General features: G+C 36.4%; 1 protein-coding gene across 3 annotated transcripts in view; it reads left to right on the forward strand.

Annotated features, from left to right (window-relative positions):
- The window catches only part of SORCS2 (sortilin related VPS10 domain containing receptor 2), a 536,859-nt gene that overhangs the window by 497,948 nt on the left and 21,470 nt on the right, over positions 1–17,441 (forward strand). For all 3 annotated transcript variants that reach the window (XM_036381659.2, XM_036381658.2, XM_036381660.2), the window contains exons 19-25: positions 1,892–2,078; positions 5,898–6,031; positions 7,162–7,285; positions 8,991–9,103; positions 10,664–10,789; positions 15,364–15,463; positions 16,778–16,880. In XM_036381659.2, coding sequence (XP_036237552.1) covers positions 1,892–2,078; positions 5,898–6,031; positions 7,162–7,285; positions 8,991–9,103; positions 10,664–10,789; positions 15,364–15,463; positions 16,778–16,880 — 887 coding nt within the window. The remainder of the gene's footprint in view (positions 1–1,891; positions 2,079–5,897; positions 6,032–7,161; positions 7,286–8,990; positions 9,104–10,663; positions 10,790–15,363; positions 15,464–16,777; positions 16,881–17,441) is intronic.

The raw sequence follows: 17,441 nt of genomic DNA on the forward strand, positions 1-17,441 counted from the left end.
TATTATCTCCTCTGCAAAATTCTACCCTTCTGTTGTCAAAGTAAAGATGTTATTTGGGAAAAAACTATTCACAATGAAGAGCCTTTCACAGTCCTTTATGTGTCTTGAAATATGGTGCTTAGGTATTTGATAATCCTAGAGGTTCCTTATTATGGGTATTTTTTACATTATAAGCAATGTTTTTCGTGTGATAAAACATGGAACAAAATCATCCACACTGTAAAATAATAAAAGGAGGAAATAATAGTATGTTTTCCTTTCTTTTGGAAAGGTAATGGCAGGATTACATGGGTTCTAGGCATGATACCTCCTTTGATTTTCAAAGAATCATAGAAATATAGACTGACAGGTTGGAAGGGACCTCAAGGATCATCTGGTCTAACCTCTCTTGGAAAAATCATAGAGCTGGATAAGATGCCTGGCACCTGTCCTGCTAAATCAATAGAATAGAACAGAACAGAACAGAACAGAATAGAATAGAATAGAATAGAATAGAATAGAATAGAATAGAATACAATAGAATACAATAGAATACAATAGAATACAATAGAATACAATAGAATAGAATTCTGGATAATTAATCAGTTTCCTGGGGAGATTATTGCAATCACTGATCGTTGTCATCATGAAAAGAATTACATAGTGCTGCCTTTTAGGACTAAATTTTGAAATAAAGCAATTTCAGAGAGTGGCTTTTGGAGAAATGAAGTGATTTTTGAATATTTCAATGTCAATCCTTTTCTGCTTTGATGGCCTTTCATGTTGCTTGACCAGCATATGGGTGCATACATTCCTTTCATAGTGGAAAGGAAGTTTTTGAAATTTATACTTGTGTTTCCACAACAAAGAGGCTTTTCTACATAGCCTGGCCCTGCAGCTTGCCATGATCTCTGGGAAGCAAGCAGGAACATCCACACTGCTGGAGGTCAAGGAATCAGGGCCCCTTGCTCAGGCAGTGCTGCCAGTAGTGTTGAAAAAGCATTGCTGCTCACAGCTAAAACAAATTTTCCATTGACTGAATCCAAATGACCAGGTCCATGTGGCACAGACCTGATTTCTCTCTTGAGCAGCTATGCTGTGACAACATGAATGATGGGCATGTTTGTTCTCTGACAATGGTATCAGCCTTGTGGTACTTTAGGCCTGAATTTAGGAACACAGTGTTACTTAAAGGAACACTTAACAGAAGTATTATGAATTATAAATTTCATTAGCTATTTGACATGATCGAATTATTTGACTGGACTTTTAAACCATTTCCCAAACTCAGCTTTATTAAGCATGCATCTAATTTTGCACTAGAGCATGTTAGCTCCTAACATGCTGGTAGCTCCGTGTAACACTCTACAACTCTGTAAAGATCCCAGCTTGGGTCTTAAAGGCCACAGGGTTGACAGTGAGAAGGTATGGCTGGAAAGCGCTGTGAAGAACATCTAAGCCAGTTGGTTTTACTTTATAACTGCAAAGGCTAGAAGCTCATGTGATGAGTAGTAAATTGCTAAAATAGCAATCTTCTGTTGCTTACAATCACATGAGCATCACTTTTGAACCTTGGGCTGTTCTGCACCATTATGTTACATAATGTCCAGCTGCATTAAGAGAAGAGTGATGGTTTCTGTCCCATACAACTTGGTTAGTGGTCTGGGGTATGTAATTTTAAGGTAGCACCTTGCTCTGTGAACAGGGTATTTTCTCTGTTAGTGCACACAGCATCTGTTGCACTAATGTAATTGCCATGGCAGAAGTGGTTTTACTGCAGCTGTTGCAGTTGGGTCAAGATGTCTGGCTGGGGCTGAAAATGCTGTTGTGATTCCGTAAAAGGTTATGAACATGTGTCCTGTCTATTTTGGTTGTGGCCATTGCAGATACCTTTGATGTGTTTTCCTTTTAGGGTGATGTATTGAGTACCAAATACCAGGTAGATCTTGGGGATGGCTTTAAGGCGATATACGTGAACCTGACGATGACTGGAGAGCCCATCCGTCACCGCTACGAGAATCCCGGGATTTACCGCGTCTCTGTGAAGGCTGAGAATGTGGCTGGGCATGACGAGGCTGTGGTGTTCGTCCAAGTCAACTGTAAATCAGCTCTTTGGTTTTCTTACTTTGGCCACTGTGTACAGACCTCATGTCAGCTATGAAGGAGGAAAGAAAATTGCTAGTCACAATTAGGAAAGACCCTATTTTTTCAATATCCTCATGCAGTCCTGCAGTGTTGTGTGTTATTAATGCAGAAGCTTGTAAACCTAATCCAGCAGGAGGTCAGAATTAGTTTTGTTTGGATTTGGCAGAAGGATGGTTTATTAATCTTTTAAATAACAGGCATGCCTCAGTATAAATTTCAGGTTTGATCCATCTTCCTGATTCAAAACTCCTTCTCAGCCTTAGCAGCTAAAATTTAATACTTTGAGCTATGTCTTTGTAGAGCTTCCAGGTGCAGTGTAAAGCAAGTTAACAGACGTGTTGGGAAACATGAGTTCTTGTATGATTCTAAAAAACAGTCAAAATCTCAGTGGTTCTAAATCTAAATTTTAGGTAGTTAATTGTCACAGAGTTTTAAATGGTGCTTGGATATAATTTCATGTTTGCAGGCAGTATTACTTGACTTGTATTTCTCTTCCTCTCCTTAATTAAGACTGAAAAAAACCAATCAAACAGATATAAAATAAAGAATAGCATGGCCCAGGGAATATCATGCACCATTGCAAGCTTAATGTACCTCAGTTATCTCATAACTGAAATGAAGAAGGAAACTCAGAAGTGGAACTGATTTCTCCTCTTCCTTTGAGATTCAGGACAGCTATTGCCTGTTTTCAGATGCATCAAAAAAATTCAGAAACTAGTAACATCAAAGGGAAAGATACTCATCTTGCATTCTCCAGGTGTCTGTTTCCCTCTGTTGTGAGTGGTGTGCCTTCCATCCTAATCCCAAAGCAGTGGAAATCACTGGAGCCATATACCAGGTTATGCACAGAGCCATCTGCTTTATGTCAGCTTGTCTAGTGACTGCTGATATTTTTGTATTTTGCTAGTCAGCGTTCTTGAGTTCAGAGTTTCCAGTTCTTCTTTGAGTAGCAGACAAAGGCAAACACATTCATGCTAAAGACCAGTCTCCTGTTTGTATCGAGCATAAAGAATCAGAATCAAATTTTACAACTCAGTTTCATTATCTGTTTCTTTGTTGTGTTTGTTTCTTAAATCATTTGACACCTCCGAAGAGCTCAGATAAATTACTTAGGGCTTCACTGTTACATTTGAGAAGCTTCTAGGTGCTGAGAAGTGGAGTAGGCAAAGAAATAGTAGATCTATACAAGCAATGAACAGGAAAAAACTCTGTGTGACATTCTTCTCTCCAAGAATAACTTCTAACCCTTCAGAGAATGACAAGCAGTAGCAAGGCCTGATGAAAAGCAGAAGACTTTCTCAAAATGTGCTTTTAACATGGCCTATGTTAGAATAAACAGTAAAACTAAAAGATGTTGATTCTCTTTTATGCAGCAGATTTTAAAATTGCAGAAAGCAGAGTTGTTTTACACAAGTAAATGATTGGTGCATTAGGGGACTGGTGCTGAAGTGCAGAGGCAGCAGGGCACTGAGGCAGATGTGATTCCTGCCTGAGCCTGCCCCTGAATGCTGCACAGGGACTGGCAGACTCATGGAAGTGTGTTACACAGCCTGCTTGAGGAAATGCTTTCACCGCGATTTGCTCTGTTTAATTTTTTTAGGTAAATTACAAGATTTGAGGAAATTAGTTGGCACTAATTAAACTGCAATTTCTACGTTCTAGTGAAACACTGATAGCCATTAAGGGACATTTTTCACTATGGAATACCATGAAAGCAGGGGTCTCTGTAGAATTCTTCTTTCAGGAGTCAGCAGTCTTCAACTGATGAATTATTCCCAGGGAATATTTTCAGAGGGAAATGGAAGAGGAAATCTTTCCACTTCTGCCAGGTTGCTATGTGATACTCTTTAATGCAGGACAATTATGAGAATTTTAGCCTGTCAGGCAAATCATACTTTCTGATCCAGATTAAACAATCTAAAACTTTCTAATGAACTGCAAGACAAATTAGAAATTAGAATTAGCATAAATGTGAGTAGGCAACTGTAGAGGCCCAAGAACTCAGAATAAAAAGAACTAAAGAAGAACTGCATACATCCATTAATACATATGCTGCATGCGTTTTATTTTTCATGGAACCATGACCTGTATAGTGTAGAACTTTGGAAACTACTGAAATTTTAACTTAGTTAAATAGAAATCATATAACTTCAGTCTTAATTGTACACACTTAAGAGTGCTATGAAGCTTGTTCAAATGCATTATGGAACTGTGTAACAGAGACAAGCAGAAGGATTTGCAGTAATTATTCTCAGCTCTTTAATATACAGAAAGAGCAAACCTGAAATTACAGTCATCATTCAAGTACCAAGTAACTTGGCCTCTAAAAATTTTGGAAAAGAAAGTCATCTTCTTCTGGAACAAAACCATATCTCAAAGTAATCAGTTTCCTCTGTGAAAACACAGATTTGTGGCAGAAGCTAAAAAGTTTCTCAGATCCTTCGAGAAGGAAAATATATTTCTAGGAGGAACAAATTTATTGAAATTCCTAACATTTCTGAATTTTATTCAAGACACGATCACCAGAGAAGCATTTTTTACTCCCCTGGAAGCTACTGAAGAAATAATTTGTTAAAGCACCCAACATTTTTTGAATTCATGTAGGTGGTTAGAGAGTTATTGGAGAAAATGCAGAGTAAAATAGAGCCTTGCATTCAGATGAAGCACCACACAGACCAAGTGAAGTGAGGTGGAAAAGGGCTTTGGACAGCTTACTCTCAGAAGTTCAGTCAGTTTAGCCAAAGTGAAATTAGAAGTGAACCAGCAATGACTCAGTTCCTGATACAAAATAAGAGAAATGCTTCAGAGCAGTGTTAATTACCATTAAGTTTGCACTGAGATGAAAAACCTTTGAATGAGTTAAAAAATATTTAGAATGGAACAGAAATGGATGGTATTCATTCTGTGTAAGGAATGAATGTTGAACTCTGCGGTGGTTTCGTATCCCAGGTAGTTGGTGCAGGTGAAGAAATTAAGAAATTCTAGTTACCACATTGTGCTGTTAAAAAGCTTTTACCTTCAGACATTCTTATAAAAATATACTGGGAAACCTCTGAGGGAAAGATTTTCTTTCAACACAGTTACTGTACTGTGAAACAGCATAACACAAATAAACATAACACAAGCAGATAAAACCGTTGTAATGATGCATTTCTTTTAAACAAATAGTAATGTTTATGGTTTTAGTAGTTTAGAAAGGAATAAACTTACCACATTTTGGAGTCCAGAGGTTATCTATTTTGATTTGCAAATAAATGCTCCCCTGATGTACAGATCTATTTTAAAGCATGGATTAATGAGATTTTTTATGTGAGCCTAACAGCTGATATTTTATAATGAAAACGAGTAGTCAGCAGCATTCTTTTTCAGTTTTCTGATTTTCCCTTAGCAATTTGAGACTTGTTAGATTTCTATTCATTTGATCTTTTGTTACTGAGTTTAAAAAAAGAAAAAAAAAAGCTGAGATTGCCTTTTCCAGTTTTTAACTGGAATATTTGCTGGGTATGAGAGAAGCCCATTTTGTTGATCTGTCTTATTGCTTTAAGATTTGGTTTGAGGGGTTTTGGGGTCATCTGGGGGATGTTTTGTAATTGAAATGAGGTCTTTCCAATTATGTCCATAGCTTTCAATATGGATGTAAAAGAGGAAAGGGAAAGGAGGAAGGGAAAAATAAATTCAGGACCTTATGGTGAACAGGTGGGAGGCTTTTGGGGAAGGAGGTGTTAATAAATTGATGGATTCTTGTTCAATGGTATTTTTGGAACTTTGTTCAGCTCCACTCCAGGCTTTAAATTTAGAAGTGGTTCCAGTCATTGGGAGAAACCAGGAGGTGAACCTGACAGCCATCATCCTGCCTAAGAACCCTAATTTGACAGTTTTCTACTGGTGGATAGGAAACAATCTTCAGGTACACACATGGTTTTGATTATTTCAAGAGATTATTTCAATCCCTTTCCAGTAAAGGTTGTCCCTTTCTTTCTAATTTTAAACTGTTTGCTTTGTGGGGGGGAAACAACATTTTCTTCTGCTTCATTACCTGTGGGAAAAAACAGTTTCTAGAGGGGAGTGGATTTGGGATCATTACTGATGAATAATGAAACTTAGATTTATGCACTTCCAAGCTAATAACATGAGTGATGGAAATTGAAGTGCTGAACAAATATATATATAGGTTGTTTGGGTTTTTTTCATTGTATAGATAAATGTTTTCTGTGAGTCTAAAATAACTGTCATATCAAAAATAAATGTGTTATCTTAAAGGATATCAAAACATTGAGAGCACTCCAACAATCTAGTGTTATTCATTTGTGGATCAAAGTCTGGATAAACATGTCCTAGAGCATTAAATATCCAAGTATTTCTGCTGGGGAGTATTTATTGTATAGCTGGGTTAATTTCTTTTAAGGTCATTTTTTCAATAACAGATAAGAAATTTTCTTTATGAGGCAGACTAAGTGTGACAGAGGAATGCTTCAAATAAGTGCAGTGAACTTTCTTCTTGTGAATGTGCTGTCTACCCTAATCCCAGCCTGTATCTGTTCATCACTATTGACTTTGCCATTGCAAGAAGAGGCACTGAGGGTCTTGTGAAGGGTTTTGTCATTCTTAAGGATGTGGTAAAGGAGCAGAGTATCTCAGCCCCACCTTAGAGGTGACTGTGGGCTGGTGCTCTGACAGCATTAATCCTTTTGACCCTGTTATACCCTACATTTTTTGAGGCAAATGCGTAGCTTCATATAATCTTGTAGAGATTGTTGAGTCTCACGCAGACTCCATTAATTTTAGTGGGATCTGACTGAAAACCTAATACTTGACTGATTAAAAGAAATATTTTCCTCATCTGGCTGCTTGATTGCATAAGATCCTTTCAAGGAAAGAAAAATTCTGTATTGAAAATTGTAGTTGATAGATTTCATAAAATATTGAAAATTTTAAATTTTATGTGAAATTTTTTTTGGTGATATTTTTAACAACAGTGTTTTTCAGCACAGTTCTCATGGTTCTTGCTGAAATTCTGTTCTTTGTTTTTTTTTTAAGCCACTGCTTACATTGGAGAGTTTTCTGGTGACAAAGTTTGCTGAGACAGGTGATGTCAGAGTTACAGTACAAGTTTCCTGTGGGAGCTCTATGCTTCAGGACTCAAAAGTTATCCATGTTTTTGGTGAGACATTAGTCTTTTGCCTTTTTTTTGTTTCATATGTAATTTTATTGGATGTCTAAAACCAGCCCTACCACAAGTGAACCTATTGTAAAATTAAATCTAATGCCAGATTTAATTGTTAAAATTAGAGGCATGAACAGTCACTAAATAACTCCACAAAGCTGACAGTCAAACATTTTGTTTACTTTGCTTATTTTAAATGTTACTGTGGTTCCTAGATGCTATATGTGTTTAAATAGTATTTTCGCCAGTGACTAGAAAGTTTCCCAGAATTTGTAAGTAAAGTAGTCTAAATACCTCTGAAAAAAAAAAAAAAAAAAAAAAAAAGAAAATGCTCTCAGCATTGAAAACCGTGTCAAATAATTGCTTTTCATCACAATAAATCACTGTTACCTTGATGTTTATCTGAGATTTTGGTTCAAATATAGCTCTGCTGTAATTATTAAATAACCCTTCAGCTCTTGTTCCACTCTGTGTCCTGGTGTGGCTTTATTTGTATTTTATTATGTGGTGACAAGGCAGAATATACTGTGGAAAATTCAGTGCTGGGAAATTATTTAAATTTGTATTTGTACTGTCACATGTGGGGATTGTGATAAGTATAAAAGCTTTTATTTTAATGCAGAGCTAAAAGCCTTCAGCTATCATGCAATACAAGACGTGATACATCTCTGTTGTCTGAAGAAGATTGTGTTATTTTTGCTTTTATTATACTTACTATTTTGAAATAATGACAAAACCCGCACTTATGCTAAATGGAGATTTTATGAACCTTCTCATTTTCAAAGATAAATGGGTATAATATTTATATTACCACTTATAAATGCATCAGCTCTTTAAGAAACCTTTAGAAGTATAACCGTCTTAGTGTGACTACATCAATGGCTTTATCATGCCAGTGCTTCTTTTGCCAGTCCTGATATCAAGAGCATGAAAGTACTGGCCATCAGAAAAATAAAGAAACTTTTGAAAAAGAAAGCCATGTTTAAATAAAATTCTGTTGGAAACACTGAGGGGAAGCAGGTTTGACTTGTGCATTCCAAGGTTCTCTATCCCTGCTTTGCATTAAGTTCCCTAGGTTTTCATCCAAGGATCCTGTAGGGAGAAAGGGAAGATTTTAGAGACTTTTTTCTGAGGATCATCCCATTTCTAGTATTTCAGATATTTTTGAAAATATCCAGAGAAATATTGTGGGTGTACCTTTGTTTTATTTTTTCTTCAAAGAGGGAAGTAGTTAGCCTTTGTAATGTAATTTCTGTTCTTATTTTCATATTTAATTTATGGAGTAATATGTTCATTTTATACAGAAAACAGAAACATCTAGTGTAAAAACCCCCACATGCTTATGATTTAGTGAGAATAAAATCCATTGGTACATTAGCATTTCTAATAAAAGAAACCAATGACTTCTTTTTAATACTCCCTTATTGAGCTAGGGGAAAATTATTGGGAACATTATGACCCTAGAGCATGTATGTAAATCTACTTTGTTTCCTTTTCTTCCTCCTTTCTTTAGTCTTTGGGCACAATTTTGATGGTGCTGATGAAAATACAGAAAGAAATTGAATGCCTGACAACAGAGAGCAGCAGGGGTCCTAGATACTGCAGTGCTGCACAGCACAAAGCGCTAAATAGAGACTTTTAGTTCTATCAAACCCCTTTTGCAATCTAGTTTATTTTGTGCTATTTCTTTTTGTTTTTCTAGATAATTTTCATGTTCTTCCTCTGAAGTTTACTAAGGACCTGGACATGTACAACCCCGACATACCAGAGTGGAGAGAAGACATTGGGCGGGTGGTGACGCGACTTCTTGCAAAGGTGCTCCTTCAGATTGGTCATAAAATGGTCCCTCACCAGTTGTAAAGCTTGAAGGTTAAGTTAATACATTCTCATTTAGAAGGTATTTTGAAATGGAGGCAGAGCAAAATAATAAAGTGAACCTCATGAGCCACATTTCATGCAAGTTTGAGCCTAGTGTCACTTTTAAGTGCAAGCTGTCGACGATGATATTGTAACACAGACAGTTTAGGTCTAACACAGCCTAATTGGCAATTAATGCTAAATATTGCTCTCTGGGATTAGGAAGAGACATATTAGCAAACACTGCTGACTCCAAAGCAGGAAGAGTTAAGTAGCTTAAATTTGATAGATTTAGAAGCTAAGCAATGAGTAATATAAAAGACATTATCTTTTTGTGAAAACAAAGCATAAAGAAAGAATTTCCTATGCTTGTTCTGTAACTTTGAAAATTATGTATAGTATATAGGCACAAAATTTATACAGTTGTTTTTCAGAGCATGTTCACAAAAGAAAATCTGGAACAGCTGAATCCTGTATGTTAAATCAGGTGCAAACTATGCAGTAGTGCTGTGGCATTAGATCACCTCATGGAAACTTTGGGCTCGAGAGCTCTTCAGGCACACACCCTGCCAGCAACTGAGGGTGCACACACTGGCTTTCATGAGGGCAGTAGCACTGAGGTACAGCTTGATATTGTTTATAAAATGTTGGAATTTTAAATCATTTTACTCTTCCTGGATTTGCAGTCATGCAAATCAGGTTCTAAACTTTTTGACTTTATAGAGTTTCCCGCTTTTTGTTCTTTGAGATTCTTATCAGATGTCAAATTAATTTCTTGCTTTTATCAAATTAAACTCATTCCATAATGAGTTCCATTAGAGTCAGTCAAAAACTATTTTATTTCCCTATAAAAAACGCTTGCATTTTAATAATTACTAAAACATTTACCAAAGCATATGAACAATTTAATGGAGTCTCAGAATCTGTTTGAAGAAGACCAAGGAAACTGCCCAGGGTATGGTCACTAAAATTGTGTGGCTGCATTGTACAAACATGGAGAAATTTGGGACTAAATGCCAAATTTGCACAAACTGTTTTACAAAGAGGTGCACTTGACTTTCAGCAGGGGAATGAAGGTATTCATTACAATTTCAGAAGCTGAACCTGAGTGTTCTTAGTCTCACATTGAAGGACTTCTCTCTGTCCATTAAGCACCCTCCTAAGCAACCTTCAGAAGCTAAAGTTAGCTGTAATGAATATGCACTTCTAAGTCTACACTGTGTCTGAATTGCCCACAAAGCCATTGCAGAGTTTTGATAAAACCTGAAAACCTCCTCATTTCGCTTCTTTTCTTGATGCCACTGAATTACTTTAATGCGATAACAACACTTAGGTCTTCCAATATTCAAAGAGCAACTCACATTTCAGTACATTTATGTTTGGCTTTGTTCATATTTCAGCTTCTAGTGGAATTCCCTTTAGATATTAAGGATCTGAACAATGAAGTCTAAAAGCCATATGTGGAGTTACTTATGTATTCTATATAAAACACAAAGTGTGTCTTTGTTGTCTTCACAGGAGACCAGTATACCTGAAGAAACACTCATGACAGTTGTGAAGCCTGGTCTGCCCACAGCTGCTGACTTGCATGTGCTACTACCTGCAAATCAACCAAAAAAGAAGAGAAGCATAACAAGTGATAAGGTAACCAGAGCAGTGCACATCTGCCTAGGACAGCCTTCATCCTGTTTTGCAAAGAGTGGCTGTACTCTCATTGCCTTTATATGAAATTAAGAGGTGATCCCTGCCTACGTAAAGATCTCACTCCCATCTGACAAGATACATGTGAATGCTACAGCAGCTATGTCTGCTGTGTTTGACAGTGTCCAGACCAGCACAATCTACTTCTTTCTGGTATTAGTGTGTTTCTCAAGAGTATTTAATATTGGCCTGTCTTTTAAACAGAAACAGCAGTGATGCTTGTCATTCTGTGAAGATCCAGTAGAGCAAAGTCTCTGCACAGTCTTCAGAAGGAAATTAGATTTCAGGTCCAAACAAACCCAGAACCTTAGTCATTGACCCATAATGTGAAGAGCATCAAGCAAGTATTTTCTGCCCTTGTAAGAAAATGTCGTTGTGAATTGGTACAAAACAAATTTAGTGAACACAGGATTGAAAATCAGACATTAGTTTCTCCCTAGTTGTTTTCAAGCAATGTTTCCTCCATAGTAAAAGACTTCATGCCAGTTGAAAACCAGAAGACTGTTTGACACTTACAATATATTGTATTTGTCCTTTTGCTGTGATAGAGAATAAACAGATCCTGTTCCTGTACCTTGCAGTTCATGCCCTGCCAGTTACAAAGAATCAGTGTAAGGTATCCTTAACTTTGAGGGGCATTTTACAGTTTTCTGAGACAAGGTCACGATCTCTGAAGAGCTGGGGAAGTAGGCAAGACAAAGCTCTTCATGTTAACATAAACCAAATAGATTGTGTTTGGAGTTCATGAGATATACTTTGGAAGGTCCAAAGGAGTATGTTGAAGTTGTCCAAGTACTTTAACAGGTGTCTATCATTAAAATGTGTGAGTGCACAAAGCTTTCTACTTTTTTGGCAGACACCCTTACTGTTCTCCCATGTAATCACAGTGAGAATTCCTGGGAGTCTGAATTCCTGATTATATGTCATGAATTAGTTAATTTTTGCAGGTTGTTTCTTTTGTAGAGACACATTCATGAACTGAGGCTTTCAGCCAGGGGAATATTACCACTTCAAAATTATTTGAAAATGTACATTTCTTGAGGAAGCAAGGTGAAGTTTCTAAAGGAAATTCCTTATTCTGAGCCTGTGGGGAATGGATATGTTCAATAATTTAAGGAAACTAATGGTGATAGATTCTTTGGTTGTACAAACATTTTACTTCAGTACAAAGCGTTATGCATATTAGTTCCCTTTAAACCTCAATTTCAATATTAGTGCTGTGCTTCAAGGCAGCTTAAAGAGTATCAGTTAAAATCAATGCTGTCTCAAGGTTGCTCTCATGTTTGTGTATGAAACATCATGTGAGTTACTTTAAAGCGTAAAGAGGAGCAATCCCAGGCTGCAAATGATTTGGAAAAGCTGCCATTCAGTGGGGCTGTAGGATGTCCCAGTAGTGTAGCAGGACACAGTTTTGTAATTAGTCCTCCAGTAAGACCTTGCAAAGGTTTTCTGGAACTAGAGGAGCAGGGGAAGGGGAAATAATTATATAATCTGGAGGATATGTGTACATTTCTGACATTGTTAGGATGAACCAGGTCAGACCCATGGCTGGAGCAGGAACAAGGGAGACAGGAGCAATTACAGCAGCCTTTGCTGTGCTGTGATGATAAGTCAGGTACAGCAGTCTCACATCTCAACACTGACTGTTTTGTAGAGTGCTATAGAGATGTACAGCCAGTCTTCTTGTGACAGCTGCCTGCATTTCTGGTTTTATATTATTGCTAATAGACATTGTTTTAGCTATTGATATGTGCATATAGATTTGTTGCTTTAGACTTGAATGGCAGAAATTTTGATAAAATGTGTTATATCAGAATCAATTGTTACTTGAGAAATATCCTGAAAATATATCCTATATAAATAAACTTAGAAGCAATAGCTTCGGGTAAGTCAGCAGGAAAATACTCATGTTGTCATATGTTTAAAGATTCCTTACATTCCCTTCTGTTACTAGAAGAGAATCTTGAAGATTTGTATCATGAATCAGTGAAAAGATGTGCTTTGTCACACTGCTCATGCCAGTTCTCAAAGTCAGAGTTGTGACACTTTTGTGAGGATTCAGCAATGCAGAATGTTTTCTGCACATTTCGAGGAGGTGTCCCTGATACCTTTAACTTAGACATAGTTATAAAATGTCTTTTCTTAAAGAGAACCTCTTTGTTCTTCGCTGAAAACCTTTTAGATTTGGGAATATTACATTATTTCAGAAAGATTAAAGGCAATAATTTCTTGCTCATGCAAGGAACAGCTGCTTGCTGGAGTTTTTATTGGTGCTTTACATGGAGTGTTGGGATGTGATGCTGTATATTAGGTTAGTCATGTAGAATATGAATCATTACTGATAAAAGTAGCCATCAATAACAAAGATGGTAAGAAAGCTGTCAGTGCAGTAGGAGGAGCCCTTTGGAAATTCTGAAATTTTATTTCACTCTGACAAGAGCCCTTTTTTGTTTCAAATATATGCAGGGAGAAATAAAAGCTGTAATTTAACCTGCTTTCAAGAACAGAGAATTTTCAAAAGTATTCCATTCTAATTATTGACTCCAGAGAAGACTTGGTTGCTTAATTTATGCAGATCTACTGCATGTCTAATGTCAGGTGGGATGAGTCCAGTTGAAAGAGTCAATTAAAATGTAATTAAACTATAATCTGGAAGGCAGGGGCTCTGAGGAAGTTTTCTATCCAGACAAACTACTTCATGAAAATTCCCAGTGAATTGCTTTGGCAAAAAGGGAAAGTCAGAACCCAAGATGTAGAAGTGGGTAAGAGTTTAAACAGTGTCATTATTTTTCATTCTTTTACATTCTTATAATGCAGGAGCCATTGTGTTGACATGTTCAAATATTGTCATCATAAAGGATGTAAAAAAAGAAGATGAAAAATTCAAATGCTGGTATACGAACCTTACACTTAAGAAGTCTAGAGAGGAGCTCAATAAATATCTTGGGGCAGGAAAAAACCCCATGAGCACTGAAAAAAACCATTAGTCTTTCAGTGAAATAAGTAAGCCAGAACCTTTGGTTGGATTCACATGAGATTCAAATTTTTGACTTGAGGACCTGAGGACATGTTCATTTAGACTTGGGTTCAAATCCAGCAGTGGGGAGTTAAATAAGAAACAAGTCTTAATCACTTAAGCAAAAACCACACCAAATATTGGGTTCCTTACGAACCTGCCAGGAAAATATGAAGAATCAGAAGTTATGGAGCTCATAAATTTCATTTAGTGGCTGTAAGTCAGATTAACCTAAAGTAGTTGTCTCTCTGGCACTGTACACCATGAACTCATGAATGACCCTGGATTGATACAAAGAAATTTTATTCATTGATAGCAGCATCACTTTAAAGCCTCCTAATCCTAAGGAGGAGTTACTCCTAACTCCTAAGTGAAGATTTCATGTCCATTTTCTTTTCAGGCTTTAGGCAACAAGATAAATACTTAAGAGCTACCTGCTGCAATTGTCTTGTGAAATAACTGAAGCCATGCTCACTTCACCATTATGTTGAGTCATTCCCACATAAAAAAAATTTAATAAAGTCAGTGGAATAGCTTCAGAAGTTAGATATTCCTCAAAAAGAATGACGATGTTTGAACTTTTGTATAGTGTCTGTCCATAATATGAGAGGGACTACAGGAATTTTTATCCATTGTACTTCAAAAGCTTGTCAAAGATGAGCACCATAATTGATAATATCGTAAAAGGAGTTACTTGTGAAGGTTTCATGGACATAAAGCAAATTTCTAATTTGGCATCCTCTGGGAAGTCGTGTCCCAAATTATAAGGCATAGAGTATAAAACTAGCTTTGATCTTTTAGAAAATTGACCATGTTGAAGACACAAGCAAGTAGAAAGTATAATTCAGACAATTTGTCATCCAGGGTTAGGATGTGAGGGTATATTTAATGGTTCTGCTCCATAAAAATATGAAAGACCATATTTCACTTTGCTCTATCCACTGGAGGAAAATGGGAGGAATACTGATTTTTTTTTCCACATGAATGAATATATCTATTTCTATGGAGTATTGTTAAAAATTAGCTATAAATGGAATTCATTCCCTTATAGGTAAGGAGGTAAGGTAAATTATGACATGCAGTTCATTATTAAATAGTAGTTAATTTTCATGACAAAAAATCCAAAGTGACATCACAGGTTTTCTTCTGATAAGTTAGAAGAAAGGGGGCTTTTAATATGGATTATGCATTGTGTGAGTTATGACCCAGGTAAACCCAATAGCACGTGCAAATTGCTTGCTGTCTGCCTCATACTGGGTAAATGTAAAGACTTGGGTAATCAAAAAGAAAGATTTGGCTATAAAATTGAGATGTTTTCAGCTTTTATGTCTTCTGGAGTTTTGCTTGATTTTTAAATATTGAATTTCTTTTAGATTTCAGCTTATCATTGACAAGTGCTTTCACCATTTAAAGAACCAGAAGTTTTCCTTTTTAAAACATTGAGTGTCTCAAAGTGGAATAGGGCACAAGACATCTGACATTCTCTCTGTTGTATTTTCAGAGAATAGCAGCTATAAAGCAGGCCCTGAATGCACACAACATCAGTTTCTTTCTGAGGGGAGGATACTGGGTCTTAGTGACTTTAGCTGACTCCGGTTCAGGTAAATATATAAAAAAAGCTATCAATAGACCAACTTTTGGATGCCTGTTCAAGTTCTAATAATTTAAGGGGAAAAATCTTTATATCAATATGTATGTGTACATATAACACATATGTATATATTTACTTGGTACTTGTTACATATAAAAAAACATATGCATATATGATTTATATATGTGTTTATTTATATATTTATGTTTTTATATATATTTATATATATTTGTTTATATGTGGTCATTTTTATATATGTATATATATATACACACACATTTTCATTTGGCCATTATTATTAACAATCACAATCAAATATTTTTTTTTTATGTTTCCCTTTCCATTCATACTTCACAATTTGTATCACGTGCTTCTTGCTTTGTCTGTGTGACCACAACATAAAGTAAATTCCTCCATTGTACAGAACAGTGCTCTGAAGGAAGAGCCAACTAGGCTTCAAAAACTCCTCTGGTGATCAAAGGCACTTTAGGTTGCACTAGCTGCTAAGAAAGCAGAATTTCTTTGCCTTTATATCGCCATTACCTCTGCTGCTGTGACTACATGGGTCTAACACAAGGCCTGCTGCATCTCTGCCATGTATCTCTGATCTTCTGATCAACTAATGGGAAGGTTGCTGTAGGGTCTCCATAATATATCCTTCTTTATTAATTTCAGTGTGTTGTGGGAGAACAGCTTTAGCCAGCCACTCTCAATTTTTGTAAATTATGGTGTGATATTTTATCTGTCATCTCTCTGTAGAAAACAAAGCTCTTTTATCTAGTTTCTTATGTAGACTTGTGCTACAGTCCCACTGTGGTATCTTGTCTGGTGTAAAGGGTTGACATTTGTTTGCCAGCACAAAAGGGATTGAAAGAAGTCCATGTTCATTCCAGCCTTTACCAATGCATGACCTTGACGAGTTCATTTGTTGTTCAGAGCCTTAGTTTCTCCATCTGTGAAATTAATGCAGCCCTGCTTTTGCAAAGCAATACTTAGGGTGTGTGATCATTTACTATGATAACTTTAGATTCTCTGAAAAAAACCCTAACAACCACTGAGTACGCAAATAGTTAAATCTTCAGGATCTTGTGTTTTGCTGTTTGTTGCTTTCCATTTTTTGAATGGGTCCTCTTTTCTTCAGTAACAAGTCACCAACTAATTCTGTGGTTTTGCCTTTCTGAAGAAGCCAGATGGAGTGAAAAGAAGAGGTTGCAAAAACAACAACCAATGTTTTTGACCTGACAACTAAATAGAAAAGAATGCTCAAGAATGTGAACGATGTGGAAGGGGACATGCAAAACTGTTCTTTTATTTTGTGTTTCAGACTCTCAGACGATTGGAGGAGGCAGTGGCTACTGGGCTATTGTGGTTCTCTTTGTTGTTTGTCTAGTTGCAGTTGGGGCTTTCATCCTCTACAAGTTCAAAAGGCAAGTAAACCTTAATCAAGAGATGCATTTTAATAATTAGGTTTATCCATAGATTAGCAAGACAGAGTTTGTCATTTGTAAAGAAGATTTATTGAAGAATTGCAAGAAGTGCACGAATTTGAAAAGCCATCTTTCTCTGAACTTTTCAGACATCAAGGTACTGAACTGTTGCTTGTTTCACTTGCTGTGATCCAAGATAAATATCAACAATATAGGAACTATGGAGAGCTTGTTCAGTTTGTCTAAATAATACCATCAAGAATCATAGCTGAACTAAAATATCATTCCTGATTAATTCCCTTTTCATTACTCCTAACAGTTATGAATAAGCTAAAACTATTGGGACAGGGATTGCATCTGCAATGCTGATTTGCTTAAAAAAGTAGTTTTATCAAAGCATGTAATGCTCTGGGGCTTCTCTTTGCACACATTACATTTTAATTGCTGAGGCAATGCCATGGAAAATGACTGACAGAAAGAAATTAGTGTTAAATTGGCACTAGAGTGTGTGGAAGGAAGAAATATTTCTGCAGGAAATATTTCTTCTGTGAAGGATATTCT

This window comes from Molothrus ater, chromosome 4 (genome assembly GCF_012460135.2).
Source record: "Molothrus ater isolate BHLD 08-10-18 breed brown headed cowbird chromosome 4, BPBGC_Mater_1.1, whole genome shotgun sequence".
Taxonomy (NCBI): domain Eukaryota; kingdom Metazoa; phylum Chordata; class Aves; order Passeriformes; family Icteridae; genus Molothrus; species Molothrus ater.